General features: G+C 35.5%; 1 protein-coding gene across 23 annotated transcripts in view; it reads left to right on the forward strand.

Moving 5' to 3' along the window:
- The window catches only part of PCM1 (pericentriolar material 1), a 92,199-nt gene extending 77,438 nt beyond the window's left edge, over positions 1–14,761 (forward strand). For all 23 annotated transcript variants that reach the window (XM_024131384.3, XM_024131383.3, XM_024131385.3 and 20 more), the window contains 10 exons: positions 2,167–2,301; positions 4,422–4,619; positions 6,219–6,281; positions 6,543–6,678; positions 6,981–7,141; positions 9,649–9,724; positions 10,534–10,790; positions 12,912–13,004; positions 13,096–13,213; positions 14,568–14,761. In XM_024131384.3, the coding sequence (XP_023987152.1) occupies positions 2,167–2,301; positions 4,422–4,619; positions 6,219–6,281; positions 6,543–6,678; positions 6,981–7,141; positions 9,649–9,724; positions 10,534–10,790; positions 12,912–13,004; positions 13,096–13,213; positions 14,568–14,593 (1,263 nt within the window). In that variant the 3' untranslated portion in view covers positions 14,594–14,761. The remainder of the gene's footprint in view (positions 1–2,166; positions 2,302–4,421; positions 4,620–6,218; positions 6,282–6,542; positions 6,679–6,980; positions 7,142–9,648; positions 9,725–10,533; positions 10,791–12,911; positions 13,005–13,095; positions 13,214–14,567) is intronic.
- Positions 14,762–19,226: the final 4,465 nt, after the last annotated feature.

Below are 19,226 nucleotides of genomic sequence, written 5' to 3' on the forward strand. Positions count from 1 at the left end.
TTTTCACTCAAGAAGGACTTCAGAGACTAGATGAAGGGAATCTGAGGAGATAAGACAAATACATCAGTTTCATCCGTTATTCCTGTGCATTTATTAAAATATGTATTCACCCTCTCACATATCTATATTCCTGTAAATTATAAGAATATGTATATATTCTTATAGATAGATAGGTAGATATTCATTTAAGAATTTGAAACCATTCCCTAAGGTAAATTGACAAACTATTCAGATTATTGCTTGCTTCTATCTTAGACATAGACAACAAAGCATTACCATTTTTCATTTAGGTTTTTGTTTTATTGTAATTCAATAAATACTTTTAAACATGGCTTTTTGGTTAAATTATGTATATTGGTAGTGATATTTATTTGATATGTACAGTTATTTTCTAAGTGTTAAAAAATATAAATGATTTAGCTTTATGTGTACGGAATGCGACCATCTCAGGAAATTTTACTGCATTTACAATTTTGTGTCTGATTAAGTTATATCCTTTCATAAGGATCCCCTACTAAATTTAGCATTTCAGACAATTTCTGAGGCCAACAAAATGAGTAGGACTAATGGTCTGATTTTAACTATTTTATGATGTCTCATTTTACTTCAAATCTTGACTTTTTGGGTAAGATTATAGAACTTCTTTGTTAATGTCAGCCTTACACCCAGTCACCTAAGCTAGACTTCCTAACTTTCTCTTAACCTCTATCACCTGTGAGTCAAAAATTGATTTTTTTAAAAATTGATTTTGCCCCTAAGAGCAGTTAGTTTTACTTCCTTCTCTCCAATAGCATAACCTTAATTCATATCTTTGAAGTCGAGAGATTTCACCACTGCATGTGGTTTAGTTTCCCAGCTTCATCTCTCACTGCTCTCCATCTAGATAAATACTCATTTCAAACTACTCAACATTTCCTATACCTGCCATTTCGTTTTCATATATCAGCCCTTTGTGCAACTAGTCATCATTGAAAATATAAAATGCTGTCACTCTTGTCTTCCTGACTGACCTTTCTTCAGAGCTCTGATATGCTACCACAGCTCCTTAGGGCACCTAGTGTGTGCTTCTTTTATGATCCTTATTTATTCAGCAAGTAATGAGTATCTCCTGTGAGCTAGCAGCTGTGCTAGGTGATGAGTAAGAAACAGTCCCTGCAGTTTAAAAGTATCACCTACTGGACAGTGCGTAGCTTGTGGTGATTGATGTATTCATGATCCGACTCCTCCACTGGTATTTGATTCCTTGAAGACAGGGACTGTTGTCTTTTTAATTGCCTGCCTTGACACATGAATTTTTAAAAAATGAGCCTAAATCCTTAGATTTAAGGGATCTTAGACATCATCTAGTTTGGCTACCTTTGGCCACACATTTAATGGAAGGGAAAAAACCCCACAAACTTAACCTGCGTCAAGGTTAGAGGACCTGCCCAAATGAGTTCAGTGGCAGAAAGAGGATCAGAACCTTGAGGTTACTTGATAAGGATGTTTTATGGACTCACCTCAGAAAGTTAACTCTGGTTTGGATTATTATGTAGCTTGCGCATGCTTCTAAAGGAAGATTAAGGTGATGAAGAGAGTTGCCCAAAGGGGCTTGTTAAGAAAGGACAGTAGTTGTCAACTGGGTGTGATTTTGACCCTAATAACATTTTGTGATATCTGGGTATGTTTTTTAGCTGTCAGAACTTGGGAGAGTGGAGGGTGCCATTAGCTTCTAGTGGGTAGAGGCCAGAGGCCTGCTAAATATCCTACAATGCATAGGATGTCAGCAGTGCCAAGGCTTAGAAAAGTTAGAAGATAACACAGAGGAAGTTGGGTGGAAGGTGAAGTGTGGTTGTGAGAGTAGTTGAAATGAACTGAAATGCAAATAGGAATACAGGCAATATGGAAACCATGGCATGAGTAGTTCCTTAAAGTACAGAAAGGAAGTGATGGCAAATGTTGAATCAGCCAGTTTCATTTACTGGCTGTTATCTGCTATAGTGAATCAAAATTTGCAAACCTTTCAATGTGTGTAGGGGGGAGTTTGGCTCTTCTTATGAACGAAGTTTCCAAGCGTGCATCTAAAAGCTGAAGAGCTTATGCAAGAAAAATACAGTCTCATATTATGTGGATTAATGTTTTTTAAACAAGGTAAGTTATATCCTAACCAACTAGGACTTTTCTCAGGAGCGCATGGATGAAGTATGCTCTTCTCAACTTCTAACCTCAGTAAGACGCATGGTTTTGACTCTTACCCAGCAAAACGATGAGAGCAAAGAGTTTGTGAAGTTCTTTCATAAACAACTTGGAAGTATATTACAGGTAAGAGTTTGTACTTGTATGACTTCAATAAGTACCATGCAGTTAGGATTTTTTTTTTCCGCCATTTTCTGGCATTACACAGGTTATTCAAGTAGATATTCATTCTAGCATCCATTTGGGATGAAATTTTAATACTTCTTAGGTTATTGCTTACTTAGTTTAAAAAAAGTTGGATTAGGGCCTGTGTCTTCATTTAACTTTATCATCTCTAAGGCCTGTTCCAACTCTAATAAAATTTTGTTTTGATTTTTCTCCTACCCAATAAGAGCATTTCAAGTTTGAATTGTTTAAAAAGTATTCCATGATATTTTCTAAAATAATTTTTTTTATCAATCTGGGAAATTGTAGAAGCCGGAAGCTAGCTTTTGATTGCAGAGACTTCTTAGGCTGTAATAGTAACTTTAAATTATGTGATGTTAGTGGTTTGCAACTGGGGGCAGTTTTGCCTCCCAAGAGACATTTAGCAGTGTCCTCAGACCAACAGGCAGGGAAGGGCTGGTAGTAGCACCTTGTGGAATGTTAACAGTGCCAAGGATGAGAACCCCTGTGTTAATGAGTAGGGATACCATAATTACTCCATATAACAAACACCTTGACAGTTCAATTCACCGGTATGTTTTCCCATTGAGATAGTTCAGTGATGTGTATTATTGCCCCAAACTAGAAAATATGTTTTTCTTTTCATCTGTATTACAGAATTTTCCTGTAAAATTTTTCCTTGCTTCCTATTCTGTGTTTAATTTAAATTGGTTTTAGAGATAGTATTTTCACTTTATCCATCAAATTTTTAAAAACCCTAGGTTGATGTGCTTTTCCATCACTATAATTTTTCATTTTGTTTTTAATAAGACTGAAGTATAAATTTCAGGAAATCTATAGTAATCTATATAAATCTATAGTAATAGATTCTAAAGTGTCCTGGCTCTATTTAATCTGGTTGTACTAACACATAAGGAATATAAGACATCTGTGGTGTTATGCATTGTTTAAAAATGTTTAGGATAATTTTTCGATAAACGTATTTTTATAAATTTAACTAGGTAACTTATTCCTACAGAAAGAAAGAACTCCATTTTAGAGTCAGGTTGAAAGAGAAACTGTTGATACTTTAAATGTTTTCGTTAATCAGGATCCATGCAGCCCTTCCTCAGTTTTGTCTACTGTTATAATTGTGGGGAGATTCCATATATTAATTTGCACATAAGGTTTTTTTTTTTCTAAGTCTAAGAAAATCTGACTGCTTTTCTTCTTATTCCTAATTTTGTTCGCAAGGAGACCTACACGAAGAATAAAAGTTAGTTTACATTAAATCTTGCCCAGAGTTGAAAATTCTTCTTGAGGTAGAGATTAAATTACTGTCTTCTACTTTTTTTCTTACAAAACCTATTCAGTGAATTTTTTTTCATGAAGGACCCAGGGTTTGTACTTCTCTCCATCACTGTGCTAGATAAGGTAGTGTTTTGGGAGGGAGGGGACACTGAGCATTATAGTTGTTTGCCTGTTTTCTAAATAGCATAGTTCATATTTTTAGGAAGAAAGAAAAAAGCGGTTTTGTAAAAACTGTAAAATATAGCAGACTTGTTCATTTGATGATGCTATATTTCAGCTTAAATAGAACTAAAGTTTACTTTTAGACTTTACTTTTAGATTTTGAAGAGAAAATTTAAATTAGAATGATTGGCTGCCTTACATAAAGGGGAAAACTTGAAAAGTATTCTAATGGTATTTTCTTCTCTCATGGCACTTGAGCTTTTCACTGTGGTTTATATGTATATCCTCTGGTACTGTGTGGGACCTCTTGAGATTAGGAATCCCTTATCTTATATATTTGTGGCTTGCAGTTATATTACATAGGGACTAAAGCTATGACCATATGTTCTTTTGTATACTCTGTAAGCAGGACTAGCAAGATTCCTACTTAGTAATATTTTTAGTAATATTAATATATCTTTTCTTAGCCTGTCTTAGCCATTAGTTTTAAGTTTTTCAATACTAAAAAGTAATAATATTGTTTTTTCATTGGTGAGTATTATAATTTAAACTTGTTAATTGTTTGTGTTGCTTTACCCACAGTTGAAGTTTACTGTAACCTTAAAGCTATTTGGTTTATCTTTGAACAGGATTCACTGGCAAAATTTGCTGGCAGAAAACTGAAAGATTGTGGAGAAGATCTTCTTGTAGAGATATCTGAAGTGTTATTTAATGAATTGGCTTTCTTTAAACTCATGCAAGATTTGGATAATAATAGTATAACTGTTAAACAGAGATGCAAAAGGAAAATAGAAGCAGCTGGAGTGATACAGTCTTACGCAAAAGAGGTAAATTACATGCATTTTGATTTTAGAAGTAGTTATAATTAGCATATAAATATAGTTCTTGATCATTATGAGTAACTAAAATCATACTTGACCTCAGCAAAAGTAGGTTTTTTAGTAATATGAGTTAATCAGGAAGGCAGGCAGGAACGGGTGGCAGGAATTGTCAGATAGCCACTTCACGTTATTGCCACTTACGCAGGTTTCCAGAAGAGAAAGGAGGACTGGGATCCGGCCCTTGGCCACCTGCCTGCAGTGGTTATTGCCAATCCCAGTAGATGGCCCAGGAGTATTTATCACCCCAGCCAACACTTATGCTTGTTATTAGTTAGGACTTTGGTTGTATATCCCTGTAGCTGCTTATACCCTATTAAATTAGTCTTGATCACGTATGAAATTGGATGTTTTTTTCCCCTCAACTTAAGGCATGCCAGGAGGCTTTTTCCCTAGACAGGCACCCTTTTCTTGACTCTAATCATGAGAGGGAAAGCAGGTCAAGACCCAAAACAGAAACAGATAACCCTTCTTCCTGAAATCTAAAGTAGATAAAGTCAAGCCATCTTTTTCACACTTTTCATAATGTTATTATTTTAGACATAAATAAGTTTCACATCATTTCAGTCGTTGCTTAGAGCTTGAAAAAAATAAAAGAGGATGATACTATAAAAAAATGATAGGAAGGGTTGCTTTAGATGGTGGAATCACGAGGCTCCTTCAGGGGATGAAAAGTGAGGTAAGCCATGGAGGGACAAGAGGAGTTTATAATGCAGATGAAAGGGAAGAGCATTCCAGGCAGAGAGAACCGTTACGTGTAAAGAAAGACTCTTAAGGCAGGATTGAGTGTTTTGGAGAACAGAGAGAAGGCCAGGGAGGCAGGAACACTTTGAATGAGACGAGCATGTAGGAGATGAGGTACACAGAGGTAGGTAGGACCAAGTTATGGAACCTTAGAAACTGTGGTAGGGACCTTATATTTTATTTTGTTGTAAGCATGATGGAAACTCATGGGAAAGTTTGGAATAGAGGAGTGACATAATCTCAGTTTAAGATTTGTCTGGATATGATACTGATTAGGAATTGTAGAAGAGTAGAGATGGAAGCAGAGAGACCAGTTGTAAGGCTGTTGCAATAGTCCAGGTAAGAAATTATGTGACTTATCTTTGAGTGTGTAACAACAGATACCTTTGGATGATTGAGTCAATAATGCATTCTCATAGTTTCAGTGTGGATAATAAAAGTAAAGTACAGGCTGGTTCCTAGTTTTCTGGCTTGTGCATTTGGGTGGATGAAGGGCCATTTACTGAGATTGGGAAGACTGAAGGAAGATGGGGTTTTGGAAGGAAAGGAATCAGTATTTTTGTTTTGGATTTAGTAAGTTCGTGATATTTCTTACACATCCAAGGAGATGTCCAGTAGACAGTGTTGCTTTTTGTTTTGTTCATTTAAAAGATTTAAATGAAAGAGTTGAATTTACATTTCTAAGAAAACACTCAACTCTTTGGCTGATGGTTAAAAAGTGCAGCATTTGTTAAGGTTTACTGAGTACTTAAGTGTAATGATGAATGGTTACCCCTAAATTCTGCTTAATTGATTTGCTTATAGGCCATAAGGATTCTTGAAGGAGATCATGGCTCACCTGCTGGAGAAATTGATGATGAAGACAAAGTATGTGCTAATAATGCTTTTGAAACAAAAGGTTAAATAATTTAAGTAGCTTTTACCTTAATGTTTGAGAGCAAAGTATATCATAAAATATCCTTTCTTCTGACAAACTTTTATTTTCTTTTAAAAACAGAACTAAATTTAAAATGATTCTTTATATTTTTTATTAGATAATAACTATTATTAATTTTTATGATAGACTTACTATATACCTTTTAAAAATGTACTTTAAGGAATTAATTACTTAAATTTATTTGTGGCTAGGACAAGGATGAGACTGAAACAGTTAAACAGACTCAAACATCTGAGGTTTATGATGGTGACCGTCCCAAAAATGTGAGCTCTGATGTCTCTGATCAAGAGGAAGATGAAGAAAGTGAAGAATGTCCAGTGTCTATTAGTAAGTCTGAAGGCTCTAGACTAGGTTTATACATTAGTTCTTTATAGATCGCTTATTGAAACAGTTTGGTGGAGTGGAATGATTATAGAATTAGGTGTCAGACAACTCTGACTTTGAATTTCCGTGTGACCCTGACTAAATTACCTGTCCTTTCTACACCAGTTTTCTAGTACTTACTGTTTTGAAGATTTCGGATACTGTATGTAAAGCACTTGAGCAATGCAGGAATGCAATAAATGGTAGCTATTATTAAGATTTAAGTGCTGAAATTTTACTAACAGTTGTGTTATTAATCAACTTAGATCTGTCCAAAGCTGAAACTCAGGCTTTGACTAATTACGGAAGTGGAGAAGATGAGAATGAAGATGAAGAAATAGAAGAATTTGAAGAGGGACCTGTAGATGTCCAGACTTCACTGCAGGCTAACACTGAAACTACAGAAGAAAATGAACACGACGATCAGGTATTCCAGTGCAGACTAACACACCCTCCACCAGTCTTACTGTAACTACTAAAAAGCTGATTCTTTTTACAGATGTTAAAATTTACAACTTCCCCATTCTCATTTTCATGAATACAAACTACTTTAATATTCTTATTGAAATCCTAAACACTATTATTTTTTTTGTATTTAGCAATGATTACATTTAAAGCACTTCAAAAAAATTTTTTTTTGATAACAAGTCCTAAAAAACTATGTGATTCCTTCAGAAGATCTGGATTTTTAAGTTTTATTTTTTCTAGTTATACGTGGAAGTGGTATGTAACAAAATAAAATCATTCCCTTTCCTACCTTCACCTCATCCTGCCCCAGAGGCAAAATTTTGTATGATTTCTTCTGCTGTTTACCTCCTTACATCTGAATAATATATGTGTGTATTTATTCATTTATGTATTAGGCATTACCTACTGACTTCTCTTATAGCAGGTGAAGATTTTTAGGTCACTTATGGGTCCTCATTTAATTATATTAATCCTATCCACCTCATTTAATTATACCTTTTGGTTAAATCTGTATTTAACCAAATATTTAGATTTAACCAAACTATGTAAATATTACTTTTGAGCTAAGCAAAACATTTTTGCACCTGAATTTAATAATTGTCTCAATTTTTTAATTTACTCTCTTTTCTTTCATCACAAACCCGAGTCTTTGCTATGCCCATCAATAGTTTTATAAACCTCTCAGTAGAATTTTCTACATGAACCAATTAGTCAGTTTTGTCCTTCCTGGAGCATTCTCCTTTCCTGCTCCATTCTGGGTTTGGCTCTTCTTTAGACCTTTAAATAGCTACCAGCCTGGGAATCCCCTTTGCTGCTGTTTATTAGATCTCAGTTTCTGGAATCAAATCTTGCCTTTCTCTTCCTTGGTTTATTACCTCATTTTGGTGGAGCACATCTTCCAGAAGCTCTCTAAGAAAGAGTGCAAAGCATATTTTGAGACTTTATATTGTCTAAGAAAACGTAATGCTTCAGTGTTGAAAATCATTTTCCCTCAGGTCTTTGAAGGCACTGTTTCCTTGTCTTCTGGTTTTCAGTGTTGCCATTGCCTTTCTGATTCTTTGTATATATCTTTTTTTCTTTCTAGCTCTAGAAGCTTTCCCTCCATCTCCCCCTCCCCAGAGTTCTGAAACTTTACAGTGATATACATCTTCGCAGGTCTTTTTTCATTCACTACACTCTAGGTACTCAGTTGTCTTCAATATAGCATGTTCTTCAGGTCTGATCAATTTTCTTTTATTTCCTTTATTTCTTCCTTACCATTTTCTCTTCAATAAATGTTATCAAACGTTATTAGCTCTCATGGGTTGATCTAGTTTTCTCCTCTCTTTTATTGTCTCATTGCTCTTTCTCTTTTACTTTTTGGGAGATTTATTTGACCTTAATACCTATATGAAATTATTTTTATTTCAACTGTTATATTTTTAATTTCTAAGTACTTTTTTCCTGATTGTTACTTTTTTATAGCACCTGTTACTTCATCGAAGCAGTATTTTCTCTTACCCACCTAGAGGCTTTCTTTAAGTATCCACTGTACCTTTGGTGCTTATATTAAAGAATAATACATCAAAAAGCCAGTTGGGGTTCTTTTGGGCTTCACCATAGGGTAGCCGAGTGTACAGCTTTTTGACAGAAAATCCCAAATGTTAATTCCTACTGGTCTTTTCTCTGGGGTGGTTTAGTTTCTCCAAAGTAGGGAGGGTCCTCCAGTCTCCTTCTGCCTCCTTGGCTGTTGGTGTTCTGCAGTTAGGTGTAGGATTAGGGCTGAGGGTCCCACCTCTATGCAGACTTGCACTAGATCTTTCTGTTTCAGTGTGACACTTTATTCTGTCTTCACTTGTGCTTTCTGCAGCCTGCCCCTTCCCTGGTGGCCCCTGGTCTGAGGCTCACTAGTTCATTTTCTCCAAAACATAATCTCCCACTTTCTGTTGAGCCTGGGGGAGGGAATCTAAACATCCACATATTTCTTAAACAGCTTCAGACAACCACCAGCACCGTCCCCTTGTCACCAGCTCCCACCCCACTACTGTACTCCTTCCTTCCTAGAATCTGGTACACCCAGTTATGAGGTGAGTCTTCAGTTTTCTGTCCTCCTGCAGAAGGCACTTAGTTCTGTTCATCTTTCCCTCCTCCTCGTTATTTCCTCTTCCTTTCACTTCACATCTGCATATAAACAGGTGTCTTTTAGTTTCATTTAAGATAGAGTCTGGTCTGAAAAAAAACAATGAAAACTAGTGGAGTCCATAACATTCAGTTCCTTGTGTTACTGTGAGGCTAAGAAGAGGAGCCCTTGTACTGAGCTGCCTTGGAACTGCAGCCACCGCCTCCTCCCTGAAACACTTTTAAGAGGTATTTTAAAATTCCCCTGTCTGAGGTCTCAGGCTGGACATACCACACTTACCAAGCATCTCCTGTATAGTGACCATATTATTTAGGCCCTACTATTAAGACATCACTTTTTCCTTCCAGGTTCCACAGCATGATTTTGAAAAATCAGTGGAAAGCAAAAATGTCCCATCAGAACAAGAACCCGCTACTAATAAAGGTAAGAAATCTAAATAAGTTTCAATGTTAAGATTATCTGGGGCTTCCCTGGTGGCGCAGTGGTTGAGAGTCCGCCTGCCGATGCAGGGGACACGGGTTCGTGCCCCGGTGAGAGTCCGCCTGCCGATGCAGGGGACACGGGTTCGTGCCCCGGTCCGGGAAGATCCCACATGCCGCGGAGCGGCTGGGCCCGCGAGCCATGACCGCTGAGCCTGTGCGTCCGGAGCCTGTGCTCTGCAACCGGAGAGGCCACCACAGTGAGAGGCCTGCGTACCGCAAAAAAAAAAAAAAAAAAAAAAAAAGATTATCTGAAGTGCCCTTTATGTGCTTAAAAACAAAAAAATCTAAATTCTTAGCTAATGGAAGTTCAAAGGTGTTTTGGACCTGATGTATGTCTTTTTTTTCTCCATAAATCCTTTGTAGAAAACACGAGGGCTTTGTTTCTGCAAACAGCTGTTAAAGAATAGTTGACAAATATTTAAACACAGAAAAAAATTTTGTAAGGAAGGTATCTTTAGATACCAATGCAGGGGATTTTTAAAAAATACCCTTTCCTAGGCCTTACTCCTGAAAATCCTATTTGATTAGAAATCAGGTGCATTTCAGGAATCTAATATTTAAAGCATCCCCAGATGAATCTGGTCAGATAAATTTGGGAACCATCGATAAGGATAATTTCTAGTTGCCTTTTCTTTTGGGTCTTAAATGTCTTGATTACTCTCATTTATACAGTTTAGTCTTTATTTGGTATAATAGTACATTTAATGACAGTTGTATTACACTAATGTTAAGACTTTCTTTTGATGACAGATGACCAAGATGGCACTCTTGTGAAGCCCTGTTACCTCAATATCTTGGAAAATGAGCAACCTTTAAACAGCACTGTCCAAAAGGACGCTATTACTACCATCGATTCATCTAATCAGCCTAACGCTTTGCCTTTACCTTTAACTGAAATTGAAACCTTGGTGCCTAGAGTCAAAGAAGTTAAATCTGCCCAGCAAACTCCTGAAAGCTCTTTGGCTGGAAGTCCTGATACTGAATCTCCAGTGTTAGTGAATGACTATGTATGTATCATTTGCATTTCATTTCTGTGCATAGTTCTTCATTTTCAGGTTAACATTTCTAGTATATAAACACAACTCTGCTTTGTGTTTAGGTTTAGAAACTGTCGGAACATTTTTATTTCTTACTCAGACTTACCTTAAACTTGAACAGAAGAGTGATAGTGAATTAAGATGACCATCTCAAAACCTAAAATACCACTTTTCATAGTTTTGAGAAGCAAAGAGATGAATTTTATATGGAAACCTTGAAGGAGTTCAAGTTCAGATCTAAAGGGGTAGTGATATGTGAATCATCTCTTACGCCATCCACACTTGACTTCTCCACAGTTTGGAACACTTCATAATCTTTGATAACCCTGAAAGTTTACATTTGGGATGGGAAATAAAGCAGTTTGACAGCACTAGAGTCCCTAGCTCTGTATAGGGAGTGACAGAAAAGTAAGCTAGCAAATCTGCATTTATGATGTAAGTAGCTGAGTTTAGTTTTATTCTGGACGTTTGTGTCAATTTAATTTTATAGCAAATAGTGTTTTTTTTTGTGGATCCTTGGGCTATATATGTTATATATACTTTCTCTTGTTAGTAAAAATGAAGGGATTTGTAATAATGTGCCTTTAGGTCTAAAGAATGTGTTTCACGTATTTTTTAATTAACATCAGTTTTCTGCCCAAAGATATACTTATGATTTCACAGCTTCTCAGCAAGGGGGCTTATAATACTTCAAAACATTCGTAGAAAGAGTAACTCTCTTAACTGTTTTATTTGCTTCACTACCCGTAAAATTTTGCATTTAAATCTGTGAAAGTTACTTACTAGATTTGTTCTTGTTATCATTTGATGAGTGCATAGAATTACTGTAGGAGGCATTCAATCAAAATTAATTTGAAATTAGATCTTAGAGGGTCTTGAATTTGAATTTTAGGCAGGGAACACTACTGAAAGTCTTTGCGCAAGAAAGTGAAACGGTCAAAGTCACGGTTTTTGAAGATGAATCTGATGACTATATAAGAAGTGTTGTCAAGGAAGCTGTGTTAGGAGCCTCCATTATCATATAAATACAAAATGAGCTGAATAGAGAGACATGGGTGAGAAATGTTTCAAGAAAAAGAAAAACCTAAGGTTTCTACTGGGTAATGGGTAGAATGATGATACTATTAAAAATCAAAGAACTAGGAGAATAAAAGACTTCAGTTTTCAGGAAAACAGTATGAGGTGTTTTTTAGTAACTTTTGTGAGTTACTAAGTTCATACCTCATCTTTCTATTTGAACCTCTGGAGTTGATACTGAAAGTCTGTAGGGGCTTCCCTGGTGGCACAGTGGTTAAGAATCCGCCTGTGCATGCAGGGTACACGGGTTCGAGCCCTGGTCTGGGAAGATCCCACAGGCTACGGAGCAACTAAGCCCATGTGCCACAACTACTGAGCCTGTGCTCTAGAACCCGTGAGCCACAACTACTGAGCCCATGTGCCACAACTACTGAAGCCCATGCACCTAGAGCCTGTGCTCTGCAACAAGAGAAGCCACCGCAATGAGAAGCCTGCACACCGCAACGAAGAGTAGCCCCCACTCGCCGCAACTAGAGAAAGCCCGCGCGCAGCAACGAAGACCCCAACACAGCCAGAAAGAGAGAGAGAGAGAGGGGGAGAGGAAGGGGGAGAGAAAGAAAGAAAGAAGGAAGGAAGGAAGGAAGAAAGGAAGGAAGGAAGAAAGGAAGGAAGGAAGGAAGACTGTAAATGTTTACTTATATTCTGCTGGATACAGTTCCGATGCATTCTATGAACATATCAAGTAATAAGAGTAGTTGTTCTAATTATTTTAGCCCTCAGTATTACTATTACTATTTTTTCCTCTAACCTGTGTGAACTGGCTCTTTGTTTTATAAAATGGGGACAGGAAAGTTTGACTGTGTGCCCACAGTTGCAAGTGTGTAGCCCTTCCCATGAACTCTAGATTTCTGTTCTATTCACTGAGCTGAATATAGAAGAAAAGCAAATAAGATAGAATCATTGACATATATACACATGTAAGAATCTACTTTATCTCTTGGCACGGATGACTTTGGTTTAGATCCAGAGATAGAGTGGATTGCCATCACTAAATGTAATTTGTTAATCTTGTAGGAAGCAGAATCTGGTAACATAAGTCAAAAATCTGATGAAGACGACTTTGTGAAAGTTGAAGATTTACCACTTAAACTGACAATATATTCAGAGGTATTTTGCTCTCTTTAATTAAAGTTGTCTTTATGTAACAAATATTGTTAAGGTGAAAAATGATTTTGTATTTTTAATTTTCATTCTAAAGGCAGATCTAAGGAAGAAAATGGTAGAAGAAGAACAGAGAAACCATTTATCTGGTGAAATATTATGTGAAATGCAGACTGAAGAATTAGCTGGGAATTCTCAGACACTAAAAGAACCTGGTAAGGGTTATCATTTTTAACCATATCATATTGAAAAGCTACTGAATCTTGATACCGTCATTTTGTTTTGTTTTTTAAATGTGCTACTAGTACCGGGAATATCTAAGATAAACATTAGAAAGGAAGCGTAGTTCTATAAAAATTTGTTCAGCTGCCCAATATATAAAATAGTATTATCAGATAATTTTTTTCTGTTTTTAGTTTTAACAAAGTAACATATGCACATGGCTTAAGAAAGAAAGGTATAAAGCGGTTAGTGATGATTAGCAAGAGCCCGTTTCTTTGAATTATTGGTTTTCAGTTCTTTTGGAGGACACCCTCTAGATCTCTAAATACTATTCTTATAATTTTTCTTAATTTTAAAAATTAGATAATATTTCCTGTCTCCCAAATGAAAAATATTTAGACCTACCCCTTCTTCTTTCAGTGTTTATATTATTTTTGGTTTTCCTGTTACCTTTGTTCTTATAAATATATACATTTTCTAGTTCCATCAACTTTGGTCATTCCCCAACTACTTGCTCCTCCCCTTTTCCTTCTGCCTTCTCTGTTCAGTTTTACTCATATTCTTATGTTTTTAACATTATTAAAGTAAACACACTTACATTCTGTTTTTGTAACTATAATGATTGAATCTTCTATAATTTCCTGAAGATGATTCTATATAAATATGATTTGTTGCAGAGCCAAGTGATAGTCCCAGATTTCCTTCTTTATGGGTCTAATAGCACAACCCAAGGGCCACTCAGAGGTGCACATTTCTTGTGTCAAGGTCAAGGATTTTCTTTTTGTTCATCAATTCATCAGTTGATTAAACTCATATAAGATTTTTTATATTTTTAAGAAATAGGGTGAAGAGAAGTGCAAACCAAATGTCAAACCTTCAGTTAATTTCCCAGTCTTCAGCCCATTTCCGCCTGTTAGGACTCAGTTGGTACCCTCTGCACTGCCGCCTGTCCTAGTGTGTCTAGGCTGCAGCTTCCTCCCCTCTTCACTGTGCCTCCATCTCCTTTGGGCATCCTGGGAGCTTGTGGTTCCCCATCCTCTGTGCTCTCACAACCACTCTTCTTCTGTTGGTCTGCGTTTATTCATTTTTATACTTCTTTTTTTTTTCGAGTGGGGTTTTCTTTTTGAGAGAGAGGAAGTATCTGCTTAGTCTGCCATCCTTACCTGTGCCTTTTAAACTCTTGCTGTGTGTTATCAGGGAATTATTGTAGCAAACTAAGTTTCTTTTGTAATAACTTTATATTAGAAGTGAAAGTTTTAATGGAAGAGAGCAGTATTAAACTAAATTTTATAAGGTCTTAACTCAGTAAGTAATTTATAAGGCATTAACTATGATTCTGTTTTTCAGAAACAGTGGGAGCCCAAAGTACATGAGATGTCTTCAGAGGCTCATCTAACTCTCTCTTTACATAGTCAGTGCATATATGAAAATGGCACTAAATAAACATCTGTTTTGATCTGTAAAAAAATGTAAATTAGTTTGACACTGCATTTTTGGTAGGTGTGCTAATTTCTGCCCATGGCAGTTTAAAACATCAGAAACTGAATTCTGGACAGATTAAAGCCTTGATACACTGTGGGGGTTTTTTCTTTTTCTTTCTGTCATTTTTTTTGGTCTTGATTTTCTTTCCCCATTGTGACGTTTGGTAACGTTAAATTTAAAATGTAGTTTTAAATAAAGTTTGGACTTAACCTGTAAACTGTCTTTTTGGGAAATTATGTTGAATTCTATACAGCAAGTCACTGTTCTATATAATTAGGCTATTCAAAGAGCAATGGTCAAGAGTTAGAGAAATATACTATTTATTGTAAAGCCCAGCCTTTAGGCCAGGCTTCCAAATAATGCCAGTGTTGCTGCTATTGGGTCTAATGTTCTTTTAGATACTTGCATGTCTTATTCCTGTGCAAGAATAGGGCAGGTTATAAAGGTATCCAGGTTATTGTAGAATATATATTAATATTCTATTCAAATTGGATAATAAGTTTAGAACACTTGTCCTTAGTACCTAGAACTTACATAATTATCTATTAGATAAATATTTTCTAGAATTTCAATTCATATCTGTGTTGCCTCAGTCTAAAAGTAAAAAAAAAAAAAGTTTTCTATAATTAGAGTATTTCTGCACAGCCAAGTAAAGTAACATTGTGATTAATTTTAAAAGGAAGACCAAGATCTTTAAAGTAGAGATTAATAGAACTAAATTTATGGACCAGCACGTTAAAGTTCTATATGCCTTCGGACAACATTGCCTTCTGAGATGATAATTTAGCCAAAGCATAGCAGTTGCTTCTGTATGCAGTGAGAGAGAAGCAGGTTCGCAGATGAAGTTTTGAGTAACGAAAATCTACATGACCTCTTTGTCACTAAGTAAATCAGCTTTTAAAAGACGGTGTAGCTTTAGATCCCAGACTTGCCATATACCCAGTAAGGCTTCACATAGCCAGTTAACAATTAAGTCATCTTTACAGATCCTTTCTTGAATAAAATATGAAGAATTGTTCCAAATAGTCTTTTAAATTTGTCAACAATTAACTGAAGTACCCCATAAGAAAAGAATTTGGTTGGTATTCCTTTGAAATTCTTGCCTGATACCTCAGTGTAAAAGTATAATGTCCAGTCAGGGAGTATTAAATGAGGATTTCCCTATGAGGGCATTGACTATATTGCTCCATAACTTAAATTATGTGAGACATATATCTCCAACTTCTGAATTAGTAAAACTTATTCAGAAAACTATCATCCCAGAAACAGGAATTCTTACTCAATTGGCTTGACTTCAGGGAAATTGCAACATAAGTTACATTATATGTATACTTAAGTTCTGTATTTGTTTTCTAGACTCTGTACAGAAACTTCATTTTGATACTCAAGACAAGCCTTACATATTAAGACTGTCTCTCTCTCTCTGCATGCATTTTAAAGATCGATACAGTGGAAGCGTTGTACTTATACCTTAGTTATTACTGTAGTATCTGTGAACCTTATCAAACTTGCTTATTTGACTTATGTTATAGCTGTTGTAATATGGTCTGTTGTTTTCTATTATAGTAGATAATTTAGTTTTAAAATACCTAGGACTTGAGAGCAGTTAACTTGTTTAATATGTTTTGCCCTGGTAACTGTTGCTAAAGGGTTAGGCATTGAATATTACTGTTTGTCTTCATTTTTAAGTTAAAAATTTGGTTAGAGATAAAAGAGGAAGAAAAGGTCAAAATGAGTGAGAGAGAAACCTCGCAGGTTGAAATAATGCCTAAAAGAGTGAGCTCGCCAGACTGTGCAGCAGGTACTGTTTGTATTTTGTAACATTCACTTTGGGTAAATGCTTTTTCACAGTTAATAAATGTATATCCTGCATACAGCCCTGAATTGCATTTTCATTTAAATTGACATACTCATTTATTCTTTAGAATTTATTCCAGAATTGTGGCTTATTTGACTATTTGAAATGTGTAAAAAAAAACCCTCAATACAAACTACTATATATAAAATAGAAAAATAACAAGGTCCTACTGTATGTATAGCACAGGGAACTATATTCAGTATCCTGTAATAAACCATAATGGAAAAGAATATGAAAAAGAATATATATGTATATGTATAACTGAATCACTTTGCTATATACCAGAAACTAAAACAACATTGTAAATCAACTATACTTCAATTTTTAAAAAAATCAAGACATGAAAAATAATGACACATCAACCAACCAGAGAGAAGATTTATTAAACTTGAGACATTTTTCTTACAGTGTGGCCATGCTCTTCTATTTTTTAGTTACATCTGTCTTATATACTACATACAGAACATTCTCATATTTATTCAAAATTAGATTGGCATGTTTCTTGCTCAACTTTCCTTAATATAAAAAACTCATTCTTTATCTGTCAAAGAAATAATTGCCTCTGGATTTCACTTGTTTCAGTATACAAGTATAATTGCTCAGTTGCCTTGCTTGGAAGAGCCAGCATTTCTTGTTCTTTCTGCACAATTCTAATTGTTACTTTAATGTTCACTGTCTTTACATGTCTAGTTTCTTCCTCATATTAAGTAATGTCTCTGGCTGACCCACTTTCCATTAAGGAACAAGGAACAGAGGAAAATTCTATGCCTACAAATGACTGTGATTCATATATAAACAGAGTTTTAATTATCTTATCAGTTCATTTCGTCTGCCCAGACTCAGAAATATCCACAACAGAATATCCTTTAGACCAGCAATTTATAGAAAGCTATTGATTTGGTTATTTTGAAAACTAATCAGAGCATAATGTTTCTGTATACCAGAGTTCTGTTCTCTCACATACTTAATATATTTCTTGCATTATGACTTTTCCTACATGTAATTAGTTATCCCCCATATATAGGTCTAGCAAATCACGTGTGATTAATTTAAAATAAATAATATAGTTGTAAATATTAAGAATATTAATCAGAAATATTAATTAGAAATATTAATTAGAAATCTTCACCTTTAATGAACTGTATCCCCCAGAGTTATAGTTGCCTTTTTAAGGCCATTCTGTTAATCAAATGACATCATGAAAAGGCTTTGAAAAATATAAAGTGCTATACCAGTTCACGGTAGTAGCACTCAGCGTTGGTGTTAACCTTGCTTTTAGTGAGACTGTGTCCGTATACATTTAGCATTCTCTTCAATTTCCATTGCTCCATCTCCTGTTGCCTCTCAGTTGATATTCAGAATCTTCCTAGAAGGGGCACAGGCATGGGTTACTCTTATCAAATGAAGTAGTGTTCATGGAAATGCTTTGATGACAGGTACTATATATAAATGTAAGGTATCGTGTGTATTCATGTTGGAGAAAAGAAAGGTCCAGGAAAAGAAGGGCTAAGAGTCTCCTCAAACTTACACAACTCAGTAGTGAGGTTTTTTGCTTACTTTTCAGTGTTCTGACAGAGTTTTAAAAACTACCTACCAGAACCCATAATGGCTTCCATGAGTTCTTTGCCTAACAAACATTTTTTTCTGACATGTCCTGGCTGTATACTCTTTTTGTAGTTCTTCCCTCTTTAGGTAAAGAGGCAAAGTCTAAAGAGCCTTCATTATAATGGATTTTAGATGTGCAGTTTTCCCACAGTGTCACTTTCACCATTCTAGTTATCCTCCTTCTATTTAGTTTTATTTACTCTTCTTTCCATTTCCTCACTCTCTTAGTATCCCCAAATCCCCCAAAACTGTTTAAGACATAGGTAGAGTAATGGAGTTTATGCTACGAAATTAGTATTTCCAGTAGCTTTTTGGACTTTGTGTTTGTTCTTTACTGAAGTGTATTTGGTTTACAGTATTATATCATTTTCAAGTGTACAACATAGTGATTCAATATTTTTATAGATTATACTCCATTTAAGGTTATTATAAAATATTGGCTATATTCCCTGTGCTGTACAATATATCCTTGTAGCTTATTTATTTTATACATAGTAGTTTGTACCTCTTTATTCCCTACCCCTGACTTTCCCCTCCACCTTTCCCTGTCCCCACTGGTAACCATTAGGTTGTTCTGTATAGCTATGAGTCTGTTTCTGTTTTGTTATATTTATCTGTCTGTTTTATATTTTAGATTCCATGTATAAGTGATAACATTCAGTATTTGTCTTTGTCTGACTTATTTCACTAGGCGTAAGTGAACCCCAGGTTCGTCCATGTTGTTGCAGATGGCAAAATTTTATTCTTTTTTTATGGCTGAGTGTAATATTCCATCTTGTGTGTGTGGGTGTATATGTGTATATATACCACATTTTCTTTATCCATTCATCTATTGATGAACACTTAGGGTGCCTCCGTATCTTGGCAATTGTAAATAATGCTGCAGTGAACATTGATGTGCATGTATCTTTTTGAATTAATGTTTTTTTTTTCCTTGGATATGTACCCAGAAGTGGAATTGCTGGTTCATATGTAGTTCCATTTTTAGTTTTTTGAGGAATTTCCATACTATTTTCCATAGTGGCTGCACCAGTTATTCCCACCAGCAGTGCACAAGGCTT

This window comes from Physeter macrocephalus, chromosome 20, assembly GCF_002837175.3.
Source record: "Physeter macrocephalus isolate SW-GA chromosome 20, ASM283717v5, whole genome shotgun sequence".
Taxonomy (NCBI): Eukaryota; Metazoa; Chordata; class Mammalia; order Artiodactyla; family Physeteridae; genus Physeter; species Physeter macrocephalus.